Below are 21,404 nucleotides of genomic sequence, written 5' to 3'. Positions count from 1 at the left end.
CGTTGCCACTGCGAATGTAAATTGAGTGACACAATATATATATATATATATATATATATATATATATATATATATATATATATATATATATATATATATATATATATATATATATATATTTATTTATTTGATTCCTCTTTAATGCTCTTCTATTTTAATCCTCTTGTTATAATTCGTATATCGTCTTGAGTTCCGGATTCCGTTTTCTCTTCATTATTACTGCTTTGTGGTCTGTGAAATGGAGAGCCAATGGTTCTTTGGGCGGATCTTATCTAAAGTTGACAAAGACAAGGTCGATGCATGTTCCTCGGGTGGTTGGTGATTGTTTCCAGTCATATTAAATACATCGTAGAGCGCACCGAGACGTCATATACTGCATAATCCAGTCGCTGTCCATAATGTCTACGTTGAAGTCGCCAACTAGTATAAAGGGTTTGTCCTTGTACTTTGTTTCGTAATCGTAATCGCAACATACACACATATGTTTCGTCTTTGAGGAAGAAATGCCGCGGATTTCTATCAAGTTGTCTCCGACTCAAGCTCTTACGAAAGCATTTCTTCAGGGTTCCTCGGTGAAAACAACCTGTCAGGCACGACACCTTCCACATCCCACTGTGCACATCCTTCAGAATTGTGATAGCCAGATTTGTTGATATCGGGAGCATAGTGTCTTTAATTATTATTCGATTTTTCATTTTTATTAATATATTTCAGGAGTGTTTTGAGTGCTGCATATGACTTTTATCTGAGAATTTATAATCGTAATCGTAATCGCAAGATACGCACATATGCTCACAGATGTTTCGTCGGGTATGTGCTGTGACGGACAGACAGCGGACAAACCTAGACCCTAAGGTGCTTCGCCCCTAAAAATGTTATACTGCGTGGCAAACGCGTGGAATTGCACAAGGCGTCACACCATGTGACCTGCAAAACGAGTGGGTGGTATAAAGGCCCACTCATTACAAAGAGCTAAGGCACAATTGATTATCATTATCATCAATCAAGGCATCACCATATTGTGCAGCTGTGTTGCCTTGCAGGCGCGTAGTGGCTAGTTGGCTAATTTGCAATGTGATGAAATATCACATAGTGGGCACCTTGCAATTGCACCCGCAGTAGGCATTCTAATATAGCTTAAATGATCCGATGAAACGCGCACAGGTGTTCCTTTCGTCGCGGCGCGGTGGAGGAGTGCGAAGTCTGGCTCGTGAATGAGAAGGCGATGCGAACGTGCCCCGATTACGCTATCGCGTTAGCTCAAGCGTCCTCCGAGTTTTTAAAGCGGTCGACGAGGTCGGGAATCAAACCTGCAACATCGCGAACAGCAGCAGTACGCCGTAGCCTCTGAGCCAACGCGGCGGGTCAATCAAAAGCTTTCAGGAGGCGGCAGCATAAAGAGACGGAATCCATTTTAAAGCTGGCGCTCTTTCATGATTCATTCCTAACGTCAGGCGAATGAAGACACTTAAAATAGATCTTCGTTCACTGCGGAAAAAAAAAAAGAAGGAGTGGAAAACAAAGAAAGAAATAGTGCCCCCACTTTTCCTCACTTTAAGTGGAAACACAGTACGAAGTATTACTCGAATAAAACAACCGAACTCAGGAGCTCGAGTACTACTCCCTACATTAGCATTTGATATGAGATGAGAAGTACGTGCCACTGCCTTTTATCGATGCTCAGCCGTCTTGCTTTTTTTTTCCTTCTCAATTTATGCTCCACAGAGCGCAAGCATTTCGGCTCCGTCTGCAGTGAAGCCTCTTTTCCAGCGCTACTCAGTGCACCTTAGGATGGAAAAAGGACTTTCTCTTATACTGCTGCAAGAAACCATCGCGGGCGACCTTATGCATATTATCGTTAAAGTGCAGACGTGAGGACGTCATTTTCGCGATGAGTACGTATGGAAGAGTATTGAAGATGGCTCAGAGCGTGCGATTTCCTCCACTTCTTTCCATTTGCGCGATGTAAAGGAAGCTTCAGAAAAAGCAATGAAACTTGCCACGTGATAAGAAGGGATGCTCAGAGAACGTAAAGCGAGGACGCCTTAGGTGCTCCGGTCGCGTTTGAGTAGGCTTCTCACAGTGATAAGAATGCCTACGCCTCATTGATGCGAGCGCTCGGCAAGGAAGAGGAACGATGCCGACTTTTCTCACTGTTTCTCGGGACTCTGATGCGCGCAGCCTGCATCCCCCCCACCCTCCTTGCCACCCCGAAGCTTCGAAGCAGCAGCGAATGCCGTCAAGCTGTATTCTAGGCACGCCCTCGCGTGCAGTCACGGTGTAGGCAAGTTCAGCGTGACCTCGCTTCTTTGTTCCGAATGAAAGTGTTACCTTTGATCCCGGCTTGCTTTTGGGGTAGGAAAAGGGGGGGGGGGGGGAGTGCGAGATACGAAAGTAGCGGGGAATAACTTATCCTGCTTTGCGTATGCCGGCGCGTGTAAGGTCTCGCACGTTTCGTGTGTCGAGGTGCATTCAGAAATCGACTGCACACACACACACACACACACACACACACACACACACACACACACACACACACACACACACACACACACACACACACACACACACACACACACACACACACATATATATATATATATATATATATATATATATATATATATATATATATATATATATATATATATATATATATATATATATATATATAGTATATATATATATATATATATATGTATATATACACACACACAGGGTACGACTGAGGAAAAGATCGGTTCTTGGGGCTTTTTCCAGCCATCGTTCGGGAGGTGTCGAAACGGGATTCTATCGCTTACTCTTTCGTGCAGTAAAGAAAAGTTGCAGGAGATCCTTATGCACCCTGCTGGGATCTACATGTAGCTAAATTCAAATTCTCGTCTTTGTTTTTCACCCACCGCTTCAGATGCGCACTACGCGACTTGTTTTTCTAGGTGTCTTTCACCACTTTCAGCAACGTGGTGTGGCGTCCACCATGTTGACGATCATTTCTAAAGAAATTTTTTCTCGGAGACGTTACATACCTAGCATGTAACAGAAAGTTGAATTCCGAAATGTAATAAGAGAGCCGTAGTGGAAACAGGAAGGGAAATAAGATGCCAGAAGGAGAAGCCGGAAACGAATGCAAGTGCCGAAGTTTTAACCTCGTCACTCGTTTCATACAGAAACAGCCAGTCCCGGTGTCTAAACCCGGTGAAGTGACTAGGTTAGGAAGCCTAGTCAAGCTCCCCTGAGATTTTTCTTCCCATGCCCTCTGCCCTTTGAACTGGTAGATAAATGAAATTACAGTTCACAAGGAAGCTTCGTTTTAAAATATGTATGCAGAATAACTACAAGGGAACGGAGAGATCTGTTGTCAAACGGTGAGGTTTTTTTTTCTGTACTCTTAGCTTTTTCTGTACTCTTAGCAGTGGTATTCGTTGTCCTACTTTTAGCGCGTGTGTATGTACTGATTGAGGGAGAAATAGGAAGGGAAGCTAAGACCGGAAGTCAGTTGCGTTAGCAGCAGCAGGAGAAGCACGGATTTTGTTACGTGTTAAGTAGTCTTTTGTTTTAGTTCTTTAACTTTTCTTAGTGTTTACTTTGGAAGGGAATCGAGCATCGCACATCGGACATCATACATATTTAAAGACTATGGGTGGAAGAGGCACATGAAGGCATTGTTTCGAAAAAAGACCCGTTGATTCTGTGCATCTCGCTTGAAAAGCTGGGAAATACTAGAAATCAAGTTGCTCCTGTAAAGCGAGCACGCCTGCAATAACAGTACATGTGCAAAAAAGAAACCTTTACGGTTCACCTTCGCTAACTTTTGATGCTTCTTTCAACTTCAGCTGCTGTTGCTAATGCGTTAGATCATCTACTGAGTTCTTTGTTGGCGTACTTTTCTGTCGTGGCGTAAAAACGACTGCCGCCCTGCAACACGGAGGACTGAGGAGCAGATTGACGCGATGTTTTCACACACACACACAAAAAATGGCGGGGTGCGAACATCGGGCTGTTATGTAATAATCCTTAATTACTGTCATACGTTGACACTAGTTGTGTAAAATCCCAGGGTTGCGCTCGCTCTGCGTTTTTTTTTTAAAATTTATGTGCAGAGCACATCTTCTTATCTCTTTCTGGTCTCCGCTGAAAACTTACTTAAATATTACCAACTGTGCCAAAAACCCGAGGTCACTTGATGTATACCTGGTGTTTCAAGACATCCACCGTTTGCTTTCATTCGCCACTCGGCTTATTCGTTCCACGTTTCTGGTATCATATTAGCCAGCAACATGAGGACATGTGCTGACTAGTATCTATACAGTCGCAGGTATCGATCGACCTCTATTTAGGGACGCTATTGAATAAGATCAGCGCATAACTAACTGAGTCTTCCAGCAAGCCAGGACGCGCTGTTAACCGATTTAGTGATCGTTATCTCGTAATATGAGCCACGCCAATGGACAGAAAGCTCGTAACGCGATGAGCTGGCGACTTTATTAAGGAACGAAGAGTGCCGCCCCGGGATACTGATTTACCCTCTAATGAACCTTTTTCTTTGATTATTTCATAGCTCAAAGGGCGGCCGTTTTCGGCACGTGTTCGTGGTGGAACAGTTTATTTATTATTGAAGCCACTAATGACTAATACTCGCGATACCTTTTGCTTTCGGTGCGTCGCAGCTCGGCGCTTGCTACCCGCTTTCTTCATGAAGCTTTCAGTCCGTTCACGATTCACATTTTTCCTTTTTTGTTTTAAACAATGGCAAATACGAAACTGAAGAATGCCGAGCGCATTTGAAAGGGGCAACATACGCATTTAGAAATATTCTTCAGAGAGTAATGTTACTCAGAGAAAAATAATACAGATAACGACGATGCCCTTGGTGATAAAGTGGAAAAGTATTCTCGGACGGTGCCTGAGGGACATCCTTAAGACGTTCCACAAGGCGCTGCTTGCTCCCTTCTATCCCCCTCTCTCTTTTTCTCTGAGACATCTGCTGCTTTTCTACGAAGCTTTCTGCGATACGAAGTGGAAAAAAGGTCCTTTGAATTAGGGTAAAAAAAGGATAAAACGAGTCAGCCGGGTCCTTTCTTGCCTCTGGCTCTTAGAGAGAGGCGCACGGTGCTCCAGAGGGGAGGGAGTGAAAGTGGGGGAGTCAGGGAAGCTTTCGCTTATCTTCCGTCCTTTACCGTTTCGGGCCACTTAAACTGACCCCCCTGGCTGCAATTAGCGCGCCGCCGCCGTCGCCTGCGCGCCCCACTTTCCCTCATGCAAGCTCCGCTGAGCACCGGCAGCCGTTATCTCAAGTGACAACTTCGCCAGAATGACGTCGAGCTTCCGATAACGCGATCATGCCTGCACCCCTCTTCCCCCCCTCCCTCCCCCACCTCTTCCACGCGCGTAACGGCAGGCTGCTTCTCAATGCCACGGTGGAACTGTGGGACGGTGCAAATTAGGGCGCAGCAATGGTCAAGATGGGTAGTCATGAAAATTAGAAGTTTAGCCGAGGAACCGTGGGGGGGGGGTTGAAGAAAGTAGAGTATGGAAAGAAAATGACGCAAGAAGGCTCCAAAACGTTAAGAACAGGGCAGTAGTAGGAAAGTGCGAGAGGTATGGTAACTGGAAACTCGGGCGGCTCAAGCGGAACGGAAATTGACAGCGCAGACACGGTCGAATGCTTGCGAATGAGGACGATGGGAGCCGTTCTTCGATCTCGTTAGAAGTCGTTTATTATGCCTCGTTTTTTTGGACTGCCCAGTTTTGCGAAAGTGGAGCCAAAAGATATACCCCCGAGGCATCGCTCCGAGAGCAGAAGAAACCTCCGCCCGTTAGGACTCGGCGCTTGTCAGTTTGCGACTGACCCGTGTCTGTGTGATACAGTTGGCACGGCATTCGGCGTCTGAGCTTGCAAAGCAATGATACGTTGCTGCTATAACCAAGAGTCCTCACATACAGTGTTTCTCATTGCCCCTACCATATGTCATCGCCGTTGTTATTTGTTGTTATATGCTGCTGTTGTTGTTGGCAGTGGTGGCGGTGGCGTGTTGCGACAGGCAGCTATCGATGCCAACAGTTGCTTCGCCTGAGCCTTTCCTGCAATTCGGCTGTTACCAGTCGTCGAAGATGTAACAGCTCTGCTAATGAAGTTAATTCGAGAAGTCAAACGAAGAAAGGACAGAATTGTTGGGATCACTTAAAAATTCATTGAATGACTTATTTATTGTATGTTTTATTGCAAATGGAATGTTTTTTGTATACAAAAATTGCGGGAAGGAAGCTCGAGGATAGTTACCGGTTGAGATATGAAATATCTCTTTAACGAGCAGTAAGTTAGAAGTAACAAGGTATAGAATGAAAAGAACCTGGCAAATACAAAACATAACGGTTAGATATAGCTAAATTTCCATGTACATAACCAAAGCAACAGAGCCGTTTATATATTACTGAGTGATGTTCTGAGCGACGCCTGAACGGTGTGTTAGTACGATCGACGACAAGGAAAGAAATAAAGACGAAGAAGGACAAGAAATACGTTTTACGTGAATAAATTCTTGCGAAATAGTGCCAGCCGACTTCTACGACATATCTTTTCAGCCAACAAAATCTTCCATGTGCATCACTATAGAGCAATATTAAACGATATACCCATGATGTCTTTCTGCTGACACTGTATAACTTTACACGGTCTATTACATGACATCATAAGACCGTAATTATGAACTTGTTGACATCTTTTTTTTTTCTGCAGGCACTATATCGTGAACACTATATAGATTTTGTAAGGATACGCCTATATGACGGGAAACATACAGCCAACGCGTAGACTGTTCATTTACTTTTTAATAGGTCTCTTTTTCTAGAGTTCTCGGTAGTCAATGGGATAACTGTGAGTCGTTGTATGTCACAAACCAAAATGAGTGGCCTGGTCTTCCTGTCAAGCATAGGCCAGTTTAATCAGTGGCGATCGAGGACGGGTAATGAATACCCGCATATCTAGGAGCACCAACCAAACATCAAAGATCAAAGGTGCACATACGAAGCCGCACTGCCAATAAGTGTCCGCGCCAATGAGTGTCTCAAATTTTAATGCGAGTTTCTTTATAGGCGGTGATCAGTGCGCTTCTATGCCACCGCATTCGTGGGCGGCCCATTCATAGGGCACTGTTTTGAAGACGTTATATACACACACAAAAAGCTGCTACGCAGAATTGACACACGCGGAACGGAGCGGGGTCACTAACAAAGACGCAAAACATTGGACGACGCCTGACAAACGGGGAACGATATGCACATCAAGGAGACGGGCGAAATGGAGGGCCGCTGCGGCGTTTAATTAAAAACAGGGAACCATAAATTTACGACATTGCCCGGACGGGCATCGTGGCGACCGGCCACACGTTAAGTGAAAGGCCCTAATTAAAGCGTTCTTTGTGAAAATAGAAAACGAGCACGAGCTATCGCTATGACGCTCGCTTCATAGGCACGTGCTTTATACAGTAGCGTAAAACTTTATACAATCAGGAAAAAGGCGTGAGCTGGACTGTCGTGGTGGGAGGGTTCAGCGAGGCGTTTCTATAGCGTAGTTAGAAACGATAAAACTGAAAGAGAGAGAGCCAGAGAGAGAGAGGGAGGGTAGCAATAAATGAATGATTCATTCAATGCGGTTTGAGCGAGCCAGCGTGGTCGGTCATCTTAAGAGAAAAAGTCCCGTCCCGACGGCACAACAAATTATTGCCGACGGCGGCGTTAATCTCGCAGTCTCTTATTGCGTCTGCCTCTGTTTTTCATTCCGAGGAAACAGAACGAAACAAAACAAAAGGACAGATGTCGCTGCGGTAATTCTTTTTCGAACGAAAACCGCGCCTGGCAACAATGAGACGCGCGCGCTGTCTCAAGTTGGGAATGAACGAGGAAGCGAGAAATTACGAGAGGTAGGAAAAAAAAAGAAAAAAAAAGTTAATCAACCTGCTAAGAGTTAGCGTGGAGCAACTGAAAAACTGAAAGGTTTTGGCACGAAGAATACACCAAGGAAAAACGTAAGAGACACGAAGGCAGTGTTTTACAAGCAGCAGGCGGTGCGCAATTTACTCCTGAATTTCATTTTGTTGAGACGAGGATTAAAACGACTGGAAGCCGGCGGCGCGCGGCGCCACCAAAAAGTCGTTTATCTCGACGCTCTTTCATTTAGGCGTATCGCCTGTCTTTTATGCGCGGAAAAACAAACAAACAAACAAACAAACAAACAAACAAACAAACAAACAAACAAACAAACAAACAAACAAACAAACAAACAAACAAACAAACAAACAAACAAACAAACAAACAAACAAACAAACAAACAAACAAACAAACAAACAAACAAGAACCCAGAGAAAGGCAGACAGAGAGACAGACACACAAACACAACACAAAGAAACAAACAAACCAACGTACAAGTGAACAAATAAAAACAATAAACGAAATAATGAACGAAGAAACAGATCAGCAAGCAACAAGCTCCCACGCACTTCATACGGAACTGCGGTTTAGCCTTTTCGATCCAGTTTGCGACTGCGACACTTCGCTGACATTTCAGAGCAAGTTTTCCATTGCGCAAACCTGCAATGCCTTAAATTTCCTGTCCACGTGTCGCTATAAGTGTATTCGCAAATGTTCGTCGCTACGTGGGTGGATTGAATCAACTGGATCATCTGTTTTCTTCATGCTTCCGGTGCACTTCCACAAATTACGCTTAAGCTCGCTAATGCATTCAGCCAGTATATGAGAGAGTGAGCTAACGCGGAACGCTATAGGGTGCATAGGAAGTATAATTTGTTTGTTGAATGATGCCTTGGAAAGGTGATACTCAGTTGAAGGAAGTAAATTTTGCAAGAAGAGCGAAAGAACAGAGAAGTTTATAATACGACCCCTCGACGAATACACATGGCCACATGGATGAACGATGTTAATCAAAAGTAGTTATTCGCACTACTGCCCAATAGAGAGACAATATCGAACAACACGCTAGCTTGTTCAGGTAGTGGTGCGCAACTGGCATGTCTGTTACGAGCATCGCTCATAACAGTTTGTCGTCTTAGCTTATCAGCTCTAGCTGATAAGCCGAGATGTCAGGAAGCTCCTAGCCGCTAAGATAACGAAGCTTAGATAGGAAGCCAATCAGAGAGCTCCTAGCCGCATGGCGGCTGACTGGCTCAAAGTGTGAACATATTGAAATCTGATAACATGGCGAAAGATGCCTGTGTGCAGGACAGAACAGCCCCCTTGCACAAATGCGTTTAATTACACAAGTGTAATTACAAGTCTACCGCTGGGTGCTACAAGTGTACTCTTGCAATTACTGCAAGCTTACTCTAGAGTGCTCAAATCTGAGTGTTCATTAAAGACCCCCCCGTGGTCAAATTAAATGCGGAGTCTTCAATTACAGTGCACCTCATAACGATATTGCCATTTCACATCATTATCACATCGTTATCACATCGTTATCACAACGAAGAAGATTCAACGCAGCGTGATTATGCTGCCTTGACTTCATCAAAGACGCCATGTCGGAGTACCAGTACGTTAAGAAGCTACGTTCGCGATGTCACGCGCAATTTATCGATAACTCAAACGATTAATTTTGAATGTGCGGGATAGGAAGCTGATATTTCCAGTTTATATAACATACAGCCACGCAACACCATGATTACCCGTCTTCTCCCTTTACCCTCCTCGTCTCTCTCTTTTTCTTTCTCGGAATTCAGGCTTCTCCGGGGTTCTTGTCGCTAACAGAATGTTCAGGAATCGAAGCACCACGTGCGGTAATTTCCGTTGATTGCAGCGTTTAGTAACGTGCGGCAATGTTCTCTTTTAATTCGCGGCTGTATCTTACCTTTCACGACTTTTCTTTCATGCGTGATTTTTTTTTTGGCTTTTTATTTCTCCAAGCAGCGAGACGTGATAGAGCGCTTCTAATCCAGGACGGTGCGCGGTAACCGTTGCTGACGCGATCACTTCGCCAGGCAAAACGTCGCGGTGATCGTCGTTCGCTAAACGCGATGCGTGCACCGAGTTAAGCCCCGCCGTGCGAGTTGAGTCACGAAGCAAAAGTTTCGTAGCGACATAATTAACGAACTGCTTCCTGTGAACCTGGCGCGAAAGGGGGGGAGGGGGGGGGCACGCTGGGAAGTGCTGGCCTGATTTCGCTCGTTACGTTGCATCTGATTTGTGGTCAGGTTTAGTTTAAAGCGTTGCTGACGCTTTTTATTTTGCGTGCTTTTCGAGGGCTGGCACTCATGCACATGTTCCACTTCCACCTGAAAGTGCTTGCAGCGATTAGAGGATGCCTTGCTCCGAAAAGGAAAAAAAAAAGAGAAAAAAATTAAGCAAGGAGGATAGAAAGCTCTTCGCAGTTTCACCATCGAAAGTGGTTCATTAAAGTAAAAGACTGACGATAGCGTAGCGTATTTAAAAGAAGTGATCCGGATTATGGCTAGGCAAGATGACTTATATCTTCACGGAACAGTGAAATGGTGCTTAAAAGCAGGTAAAAAGGGACGTAGTTTATACGCTTGAGAACATCACTCCATGCATGTTTTGAAGGAGAGCGTAGGCTTTCGGTAGGCAGCGTAGTTAATGCATATCAAGGAGCTGGCTCGCATTATGTCGTAACCTAGGCTAGGAACGGGGCAGTGAAAACGAGCAAAAGATTGTACAAGGAAAGGTCGTTAGAGGCTTGCACGACATAACTAGATCCATTGTTTTGATCTTAGCCAGTCGCACGGCAAGGGCGCAGGTTTTGATTGCACAAAATATCGAAAAAGTTCAGGGGAAAATGGAAACTGGAAGAGATGCAATATTCGTGTACATGGGCTGTCGCTGGAGCTGACGTTTCGACAAGCGGACCTTTCTTCAAGAGCTTCACGGCAGGAGCGCTAAGGCTTGTGCTCACAGCGCTCACGCCCACTGTGGAAGCCAGTGCGCCATCATGACTCCATCATGTCTAGCCGATTGAAACGGAGTATGACAGTGCGTTTACTTGGCCTCATCGCTTATGAAGGCAAACACAATTTGCACCTGTAAAAGCATTCTGACCACCCGAGCGCGGGCCGCGCTTGCTTAGCAGGAGGCTGCAGAAAATCACCATTAAAACCACCTACCCCTTACACACCCACGAGCTTTGTAAGAGAGCCTTGCCCAGCTCCAACCTCGACAATCAGCTAAGGCTGGTGGCGAGGGCCCCAGGACGCGGCCCGTGGTCAAGGCATCCTGGACTAAGGACGGCGGCTCTTCTGAGCTCTGTTAGTGTAGGGTAGCAAACCGGATGCCACAGTCCTGGTTGACCTCCCTGCCTTTCTCTCGTTTTATTATCTCTCTCTCTCTCAAATAAAGACGTTTATTCTCTCTCTTGAGTAGCAAGATAGCACGGCAACGCCGACGCCAACGGCGATGGCGCAAGTGTGCTTACAGCATCCGTATAATGGCTATTGTGTATAATAACGAAAAAGGAAAGTTGCGTGCGTACTCTCATCCGAACATCGAATGTTGCGCTAAAACCGCAAACACCGCAACTCAGTGACGTGATAGTGGTCCCGCTGATCGAACGGAGATAAGAAAAAGAAGTAAACGATTCTAGATGCGTCCAGGCGAAGACGATTGCTTCCTCTTCCACTGGCCCCCACCGCGTCGCAGTTCCTGTTTCATTTGCCACTCTGCGGGGGCGAACTAATTACTGCTTTCCCGTCAGAAACAGCTCGGGCGCGTGCAACGAGCCAGGCTGCAGCCTGCGTACCAATCAATGGAGGAAGAGGAAGAAGAAGAAAACTAAGAGAATCAATGGAAGGACCCGCGGACGCGTGCTGGCGTGGCGCAATCATAAGCGAGGCATGCCGACCGCCGCGCACGCAGAGTTTCCCTCCAAGTCATCAACGAGCGTGCGGCCCGCGTCGATTGCCGAAGCCCTGGTGCGCCGGCTGTCTCCGCTTCCGTCTTTTTGCTGCGGGTCCGCGTTATACTTGGTGTGAACGCCGCGTATGCCGGACGTGCGTGACCCGTCGGTCGAATGTTATACGTTAACGCAATATTAGATAGATAGATAGATAGATAGATAGATAGATAGATAGATAGATAGATAGATAGATAGATAGATAGATAGATAGATAGATAGATAGATAGATAGATAGATAGATAGATAGATAGATAGATAGATAGATAGATAGATAGATAGATAGATAGATAGATAGAAAAACAAGCAGCATAACCTGATAATAATGATTGCTGGGGTTTGACGTGCCAAAACCACGTTATGGAGCGTAAGTAGTGAAGGATTCTGAAAATTTCGAACACCTAGTTTTTTTTATTGAAATAAAAAAATAGGTGAAGGAGTTGTTGTCACCATTGCTTCGCGACGGCTACTCCCTTCCACTTGGTTGTTACGATATAAAAAATTAAGAAAGAAAAATTATATATATATATATATATATATATATATATATATATATATATATATATATATATATATATATATATATATATATATATATATATATATATATATATATATATATATGTACACAGTCCTACATTTAGTAAGTTCAAAAGTCAAAAGTTGCGATGAATATTGAACCTCTTTACCGTGCACCTGCATGTAAGTACGTAAACCTCTAGGATTTTAACCTCCATCCAAAATGGGGCCACCGCTTTTGAATATCCGCATTGTTGTACGCATGATCACTACATATAGCTCCAATCTTTATAATGTGTGTGTGTGTGTTCGTTATCCTTTAACTCGCTGTTTTTATTATCCCAGGACGCTATATTGACGTCTCATTCAAGCGTAAATTGCAGTAATAATTAATATTGTATTGGTAAGATAACCTGCAAACAAGGTCACCGGTACTGCTGATGATGTCATACCGCTTATACCACGAATAATCCTGGTTATCGTGGCTATGAATTGATCAATTTCACTTCATCAACGATTATACGTCGTATATTTACTAGGTTTGGTATCATCTCCGTAGTGATTATTGTCATTCGGCGTGCCCCAGTTCTTTATATAAACTTCACCGCGATCGAAGCGTGAATACGTTCATCCATTCATCCGGCTCAGTAAGTTCTTGTATGCTGAATCGAACCTTTTCAGGGCACGGCTGGCAAGCACGCATATACGCAGTCTCCACTATTCATCAGCCGGGTATGCGCTTTATTGCACGCTTGACATCTCCGGTTAATTATCGCAAAGGACCCGACGCTTGAGACTGCCGGTGCAAGCACCGTGTGGGCGCGTGTGCTCTTCCTGGTTGAAGCCGCCCTCTATAGACATTGCAACGGAAGAGAGCGCGCGCATGGATGCTTCCGCCCAGCGGAACGTTACAAAGCACGCTGACCTGCGAACTGTATCTTTGAGTGCGCAGCGCACCCGTCTATGCAGACTTTGTCATCACAGGTTCTGAAGACACTCTCTGGCCTGAGTGTATGCTGGCTAAGATTAGACCGTCGACCTAATCATCTCGTCGAGGGAATCATTTGCGGGGCTAGTTGTTCGAACATCGGTGACTGAGACTAAGGAAAGAACAAATAAAGCGCAGGATGTCTTTCTTTGCCGGGGTATTTTGAAATAAAATGGCTCTCTTCACTGCGTGCAATTTTTTTATAAATACTTTGTGGTTCGACTTGTAGCAAAACACTGTATGTTTTGTTGCAAGTTTCTATTTCTTTCCACTCCTCTAAAAGCCCTCACTGTGGTTGATAGTATAAACGGATGGACGGACGGACGGACAGACGGACGGACGGACGGACGGACAGACAGACAGACAGACAGACAGACAGATAGATAGATAGATAGATAGATAGATAGATAGATAGATAGATAGATAGATAGATAGATAGATAGACGGACAGAGACAGACAGACAGACAGACAGACAGACAGACAGACAGACAGATAGATAGATAGATAGATAGATAGATAGATAGATAGATAGATAGATAGATAGATAGATAGATAGATAGATAGATAGATAGATAGATAGATAGATAGATAGATAGATAGATAGATAGACAGACAGACAGACAGACAGACAGACAGACAGACAGACAGACAGATAGATAGATAGATAGATAGATAGATAGATAGATAGATAGATAGATAGATAGATAGATAGATAGATAGATAGATAGATAGATAAAACTAATTGATGGACAGCCTAATTATGGGAGAACGATTGAGAGAAGACCATGTGGCGTTGATCATATATATATATATATTGTCCCTCAGGAACACAGCGTCATCGAAGCTGAAATATATGACGCAGCGGTTGCATAGGCGACGCAAGTGTTACAATACCATATACTAACCCGATTCATGTACCTTCATTACGATGATAATCGAAGGGAACGCCATTATTCCTACGTGCTCAGTCTGCTGTAAGAAGCACAGAAACGTCTTGCGAAGCTTCTGATTGTAAAGAAATGAGAAAACTTGCCACGCAAGCAGTTCCTCGACGGGCCCCAGGTTCCCAAAACTGTGACTTTGTCGTAACGCGACAGTGCGTTGAACTATGCACGAGAGCTTGAACGAAATATGGGAAATTTAAGGGCTCGTTTTTCCTGGTTAAACACTATCTTAATGAAAACTAACAGACAATAAAGCCAAGGAAGGAACAGGGCACGTTATTTGTAGCCTTTAGGTACTTTGTAGTAATTATGGTACAAATGTGGAGAAATTAAAGTCGACGAAACGACAGTTTGCGGCCGGTAGGGAGAACCTGCAACCGGAGCTCACTAACTTACGGTGAAAGAAATAGCAGCCGAATTCGATTTCACGCTGCAGCTGAAAATTTAGTCGTGAAACGATGTCCGATTTTTAAAACGGAGAGTCATAAAGCTAAGCGATCATCCGGCTTATCTCTACCGCTGCCGCCGCTGTACTAATTGATCGATTGATCGCTCCAGCGATCGACCTATTTAACGACTTCGGTCGGTGATTAACGCGCTCGCTGTCTGAGTGACTGACTGATTCGCCCGGATCGATTAATTGATGTAGGCGCGCGAGCCCTCGTCGTGTGCCGCGGCAGCAGCTGTTGATTATGAGCCCGCCGTCGCCGGTTTCTTTAGACACTCTTCTTCGGTGCGTGCGTCTGCCAGGGAAGCTGACATTCAGGGTCCTCATTAAGGCCTTCGTTCCTCCTTCCTTCCATTCCCCGCATCGTTCGCTATCTTCAAGGCGTCATTTTCCCCTCCCCCTTCCCGCCGTCCTTGTCCCGCTCTCTTTCTCTCTCTCTCTCTCTTCCATATACGGCGTTGTGCAACAGGGCACGGCGTGCGTACGCGTTCAGGCCGGCGGGAATGCTAATTGGAAAGAGTGCGCGGGATGCTGCGAACATCGATCGCTGCCTGCAGAGACGGCGGCACCGCCGAAAGCTGCGACGTTGGCGAGACGGCAGCGCAGTAGGGGAGAGAAGGTGGTGGTTGAGCGCCATAGCGTACCCTTCCCCGTACGCGAGAAGGAGGAGGGGGAAGGCATAGCGCGTGCCACCTTCCCCAGGGAAAACTTTTCCGGGCAGCTCAGTGTATTTTCTGCCTCGGCTCAAACCATCTCCGCCATTAACGCGAGCCCCGTAGACCGCCTCGGTTAACGCTTCGTGCTTGAACCACGGCGTAACCGAAAGCTTTCCCGTTTTCCTCAACCTTTTTTTTTAGATTCGAAGGATGGCGAGTGTTGAGATATACTGCAGAGAGCTGGAAGAAAAGTGGGAGGGGTGAAAAAGTGTGCGACAACGTTTTTGTTTGCGCACAATTTGTCACATTCTGAGGGGGATTTGAGGTGCAAGGCCGACGCGGAGGGAAGAGTTTAAATATTGTCAGCCGCCACGCAAAAATCCCGGCTGCCGTGCTCGGCTGTATTGGAAACTTTCGAAGCGCCTGTCGCTCGGGAGGGATCGGTGAGATTAAGCTGACGTTAAACTCGACTGGTCTAAAAGTTGGTGCCTTTGAACGCTAAATGGATTATCTGTTCTCTCTTCGTGTGTTTTTTGTTTTGCTTTGAAGGAGAAATGAGATGCGATATATTCAGAAGTTACTGACCGGAGTGCCGCCGTGTGTGTTGTACGTGTACTAACTGGCTAATTGATTAATTGATCAATTATCAATCAATAAATTGATCAAGGTCCGTCTAGAAGGCGCTAGCATCATGGCCGATGTCAGCAGAGGCAAAAAAAAAAAACACGTAGCAAAAAAGTAGGCGATACAAAGAAACAAGCAAACAAGACTGAATACCAAAAAAAAAAATTAAAAAGAAATAGGAGACGTGCTGACGCATAGTGCACATAAAAATCAGGCAACAAATTGCACGTCACAACTCTCACTTTGCACATCAAGTACTGCTAGGTTATATAAGAATGACTCAGCAAATATAAATTTATAGCATGGTCATCGTAGTTCGCATGCAATCTAAGGACGCTCTTTAACATCCACTGACATCGCACAGCACACTGGCCTCTAGCATTTCGCATCCAGTGAAATGCAACCGGTGCTTTCGGAATCGAACCCGCGTCTTTCGGCTCAGCTGCCGAGCACCGTAACCACTAAGCCACCGCGGCAGCCCTGAGAGAGACAGTAACAGAGAGTTTACAGAGACGAGAGAGAGAGAAACATTTTGATGAGAGCTGAATGTTTTAGTCTGGTAGCTTGCGAAATGCATTGCATGCTATTCTGTGTGATAAATGCGTCTGATGGAAAAAATAAAATGCAAGTAGGCTTTAATGAAAACTGGAGACGCGTTAAATACTCATTAACAAAACAAAACAAAACAGACACGCACATTATAATCAGAAAGAGACGTGAGCAGAGTAAATTGCACAGCGCTTGATTACGGCTTTTTGTCACAGAGAGCGCGCGCAGCAGTAGCAAGGGCCGAGAACATTACCGCCAGCTACGCCGCATTGCGTCACATCAGTTAAAGCTCATATTGCGGCGAGTATTCCCGAACACTGCGGCTCGTTGTATAATGTGATCATTTGACAGAGTAAGCTGAGCAGGCTGTTTTCTGGATAACGTCTCGTGCTGCTTTGTGTATCGCAGACGAATAAGATGATAGTTTCCTTAAGGTGGTATACTTTGAAAACATTACAATGGCATGAAACACATACCTGCTTTGATTTTGATGTGTCAGAACGAACTATGACGTCATCGTTACACTCCTTGAACTAATTTGAACATTGAATTTGAACATTCCACATTAAACACACTTTTGAGGTGCGCAGTTTATAAGTACTCATAGCAGATGATTCTGTAACCGATGGAATTAATTAGGCTACCTGCGTAATCCTGCGAAGGTGACAGAGGACGCACGTTGGACAGCCAACGCTGTAACACACTTGCAGACTGCCTTACCATTACGCAACGTTCACACACACTAAAGAACAATCTAACCACAGTGACTTCGTTAACCACTTGAACTGCTTACATAAACCTAGTAAAGGATTTGCAATTCTGTTTGATCGTATAACTCCTGCGGTGCACCTTAACCGCAGCTACAGCTCGCTCCCATACATTTTTATAGCACCACAACTCGCCTTCGGCTCGACGTTGTCTCTATACAAACTCCAAAAGAGTTGGTTGTGAAGGCTGAGCTGCTGTGTCGTCGTGACTGAGGTTGCGTGTTTGATTCCCAGCCTCGAAATTAACCGGAGACACTTGATTACGACTTCCTCTAGTGAATGAATTAACGGCTTTATTGAGGCAGATACATAGAGACAAGCGAAGTGAACTCTCAAGGCCATTCTGCCTGACGGGGCTTTAACCCATGCACTGTGCGGCTTCGGGACGTGTCAAACCCCGCAAACCCTGTTAGGCCCAATGTATCATATGCTGCGCACAGTTTGATGCCTGGATGTGCCGATTTTAGCGCGAGAAAACTTGAAACAAAATGCATAGTTGCGATTTTTACGTAGTGGAGCGAGGTTTGAGCAACCTAGCGAAACATTGACTAAATAATTATTACTATATGTTAATTTTTTTTATTAACATACCATTCGAGTGTTATTTTTCTTTTTTACAACTATACTTTCCATGAACGGAAATCAAATGGGACAGATTATTGCGATTTTTATCGGCGGAGAACGGCGCTCCGGCATATACATGAACTCAACGTGTAGTTATGCAGCTCGTAACTTCATACGCTCTCCTTCAGTCATAAACGCTGAGAGTGCCAGTGAAAACACGAGCACCTCCGCTCCCTTTCGCGTCGCAGGGCACGTCAACACCGAAGGCAAGTCAGCACGAGGACCCACTCGAGCGGCCACTCGAGGCGTGGGCCGTGCCACCACGCAGTTTTCGCGGCACAGAGGAGAGAAAAACACACACACACACACACCAGGAAGAAGAATGTGGACATTGCGGACGCGCTGTGCATGCGACATGCCCGGCAGAGACGTGAGTGCGTGTGTGTATGCGTCGCGTGAGCGCTGCGCTCCTCGAAGAGCCATAGCGCAGCCGCGAAGGACTGGCCCCTTCCGAAACACGCGCGTGCTTCAGGTTTTTTTTCTTTTTCTATTTTTTTACCTTCGCTCGCCCGCGCATCTGTCGTTTCCAGGGGCGGCACGTCTTGGCCAACGACGGGCTTGTTTGAACAGCCGGTGGCTCTGCACTGTCGCCGTTGTCCGGACTGTAAACACGACCGGAAGAAATCCAGCGGTTGGTCGGTCGGTCAGTCGGCGACGCGAGGTTTCTAACGCGGGTTCGATTGCGCGGCAGGAATTCAATTTGCAGGAGTGGTGCCGCATGCTATTGCACGGGGCCACCGATGCCGTCGTCGTCGTCGGCGCGTAGGTGATGTATACACACACACGCACACGCACACGCCCACACACACACGCTCTTCTTCGCGGAAACCACGCGCGCACCGCCTTCCGAACTACAAGCAAGAAATCTGACGCGATGCTCTTATACTATGTATACGAGTGACGTTCGCCGAAGAGTGGCATATGCAGGTGATGGACAAGGCGCTGGAAGGATTTGGTAAGTGCCCTCTGTTCCTTTGCCCTGTGTGACAACGAAAGACGGGACCAAGGTGAAAGGACGCGAGACGCGCTCGATTTATACTGCGCGGTGCAAAGACTGCAGTCCACAACACGTTGTCCCTTGACCTGGCGCGATAAAATACGCAATGTCTCTTGCTTGCGTAATGTCGCTTCAGCTGACTCTTCTGCCCCGTCAGTCTATAATAATAATATCTGGGGTTTTTACGGGCCAAAACCGCGATATGATTATGAGACGCGCCGTAGTGGGGGGTTCCGGAAATTTGACCATCTGGTGTTCTTTAGCGTGTACTGACATCGCACAGTACACGGGCCTCTAGCATTTCGCCTCCATCGAAATCCGACCGCCGCGGCCGCGATCGAACCCGTGACCTTTCAGCAGGCGAGCCCTATAACCTCTACACTGCCGCGGCGGACTCCCCGTCAGTCTCAGGAATGTCATATCATTGGTTCCTTTTCTTCAGTATCATTGTATATCTTTGTATGTAATTGTTTATAATTGTATATCATTGTATATCATTGAGCATATTTCACTGATTAAAACTGAGAATTGGGTAAGTTGGTATTGGTTGAAGCCTGAAGGTGAATATAAGCAAACAGCGCAAATAAAACGAGTACTACAGAATACCAAGGAAGACTGGACACAACAGGAGCGCTCGTGTTGTACCCAGTCCTTCTCAGTATTCATTACTCGTTTCATTTGCGCTGTTTTCTTATATTAGCCTTGGGACATTTTTACGTTACTGTCAAGTGGATTGAGAGTGCTAGAGCTAAGTATAACTCATGCTTGGAGACATGCCCGCATTTCCCGTTGACTTGTGGCTGTGTAACTCGACGAGACGTGACATACAAGGCCACATTCGTGTGTGACGCTGTAATCCACCTTTTGGATACCCCCCAACTGCTGCTCGTGAAAATAGAGCTAATCAGAAATGCCACCGCTCGTAAACCGCCTTCGCCAGTTGTAATTCGATTGGCTTGATACTTAATCACCACGAATGCGAACGTGCCTACGTTGTCCTAGTGGCTGTAAAGTTCTTTTCATGGAAACCGCGATTTCCAGCCACTTCTATACACCGATGAGGCCAGAGTACGGAATCCAACATTGTACCGATATAGTGAAAAAAAAAACAACAACCCAAAGACCCAAACTGGCCGAATTGGTGACTAATCCACGGCATTATTTCGAAAATGTCGGTTGTGAGCTTACAAATTCAGGTAACCATTTCTTAATTAACAATTAATATACCCACTAATTAATTAACCAATTAATTAATAGGTAATTAATATGCACAGAAATAGTGCGCTGTTGGTTATATCAATTGTGCGCTAGACATGCGGTTCTGCGCCATCTGGGTTTTGAGATAAAGCTCTTTGTCTAGCAATATTACGCATACGATACGCCCAACCGCTAGAAATGCCGATCTCTGTTACATCTAGTGAGAGGGAGGAGGAGGAGGAGAAGGAGAAGGAGAAGAGAGAGAGCCAAAGCGGGGGACCGCTATGCATAGAACGATGTATAAAAGACTTCTCGTCCCACAGTCGGGCTTACCATCATATGCCTCGTTATGTGTTAAATCGCCAAGCGCATGCGTACTCGCTCTCAATCGCGTGCCCACGATGAGCAAGCAGTTCTCGAGCACGAAACCTTAACGTTGCGCTCGCATTCCACGGGAAACATTTTGATCAAACGTTGGTAAAAAAGAGGCGGGGGGGGGGGGGGGTGAGAAAGAGAGCCATGACAGAGCGTTTTTTAGGAAGTATGCCTGTCTAAGCCCCTCCGTGAACGTTTTCCGCCGACGAAAAAAAGGCGGTGGCAGTGAGGATCGACAGGCCTCACGCCAGATTATGGAGGGTCAAGAATTGTAAACCCGATCTCTCCGCGTAACCGTTATGCGGGGCTAAGCAAGCTTTACATGTATAACCGAACCCCGTGAACGAGTGTGAGGTGGCCAAGCTGCAATCAATCGCATTCCCGACAGCCGCTAGCTTGTTACATGATTCAGCAACAGTGAAAGATATCGCGTACTTGAATTCCGGCCCGTCGTAAACATGTAGCTTTCACTGCGATTACTCTAGTTGCCGCGCCCTCGACGGGCTTTTCATTTAGTTACGAAACACGTTACGAGTCAACCAACGTCGCTGTCTACACTGGACAGCCTTAGGGACGGCGTCAGAGCGTCGCATTTCGACGTGCCCGCAACGCCGGTGTGCTGCCGCCCGGAAAGAAGTGAATGGCTCGATCGCCTGCTTACCCGGACCCCTGGTGCGTATCGTTTGATTTCTCCTGGGAAGGTCGGCCATCACTTGCTGCTGCCGTCCTGCGTTAAGAACATGGACGACTCACAATTGACCATCGCTGATGACGTGAGGAAAAACAGGAGTAAGGGACACTGTG

The 21,404-nt window shown here is 45.8% G+C and overlaps 1 protein-coding gene across 1 annotated transcript in view; it reads right to left on the bottom strand.

Annotated features, from left to right (window-relative positions):
• LOC119396784 (potassium voltage-gated channel protein Shaw) overlaps positions 1–21,404 on the bottom strand; it is a 70,048-nt gene that overhangs the window by 31,319 nt on the left and 17,325 nt on the right. Inside the window, exon 4 of the mRNA XM_037664111.2 lies at positions 21,262–21,327. Coding sequence (XP_037520039.1) covers positions 21,262–21,327 — 66 coding nt within the window. The remainder of the gene's footprint in view (positions 1–21,261; positions 21,328–21,404) is intronic.

This window comes from Rhipicephalus sanguineus, chromosome 6, assembly GCF_013339695.2.
Source record: "Rhipicephalus sanguineus isolate Rsan-2018 chromosome 6, BIME_Rsan_1.4, whole genome shotgun sequence".
Taxonomy (NCBI): Eukaryota; Metazoa; Arthropoda; class Arachnida; order Ixodida; family Ixodidae; genus Rhipicephalus; species Rhipicephalus sanguineus.
The sequence above is the reverse complement of the archived record's forward strand: the minus strand, read 5'-3'. Positions and strand labels throughout refer to the sequence as shown.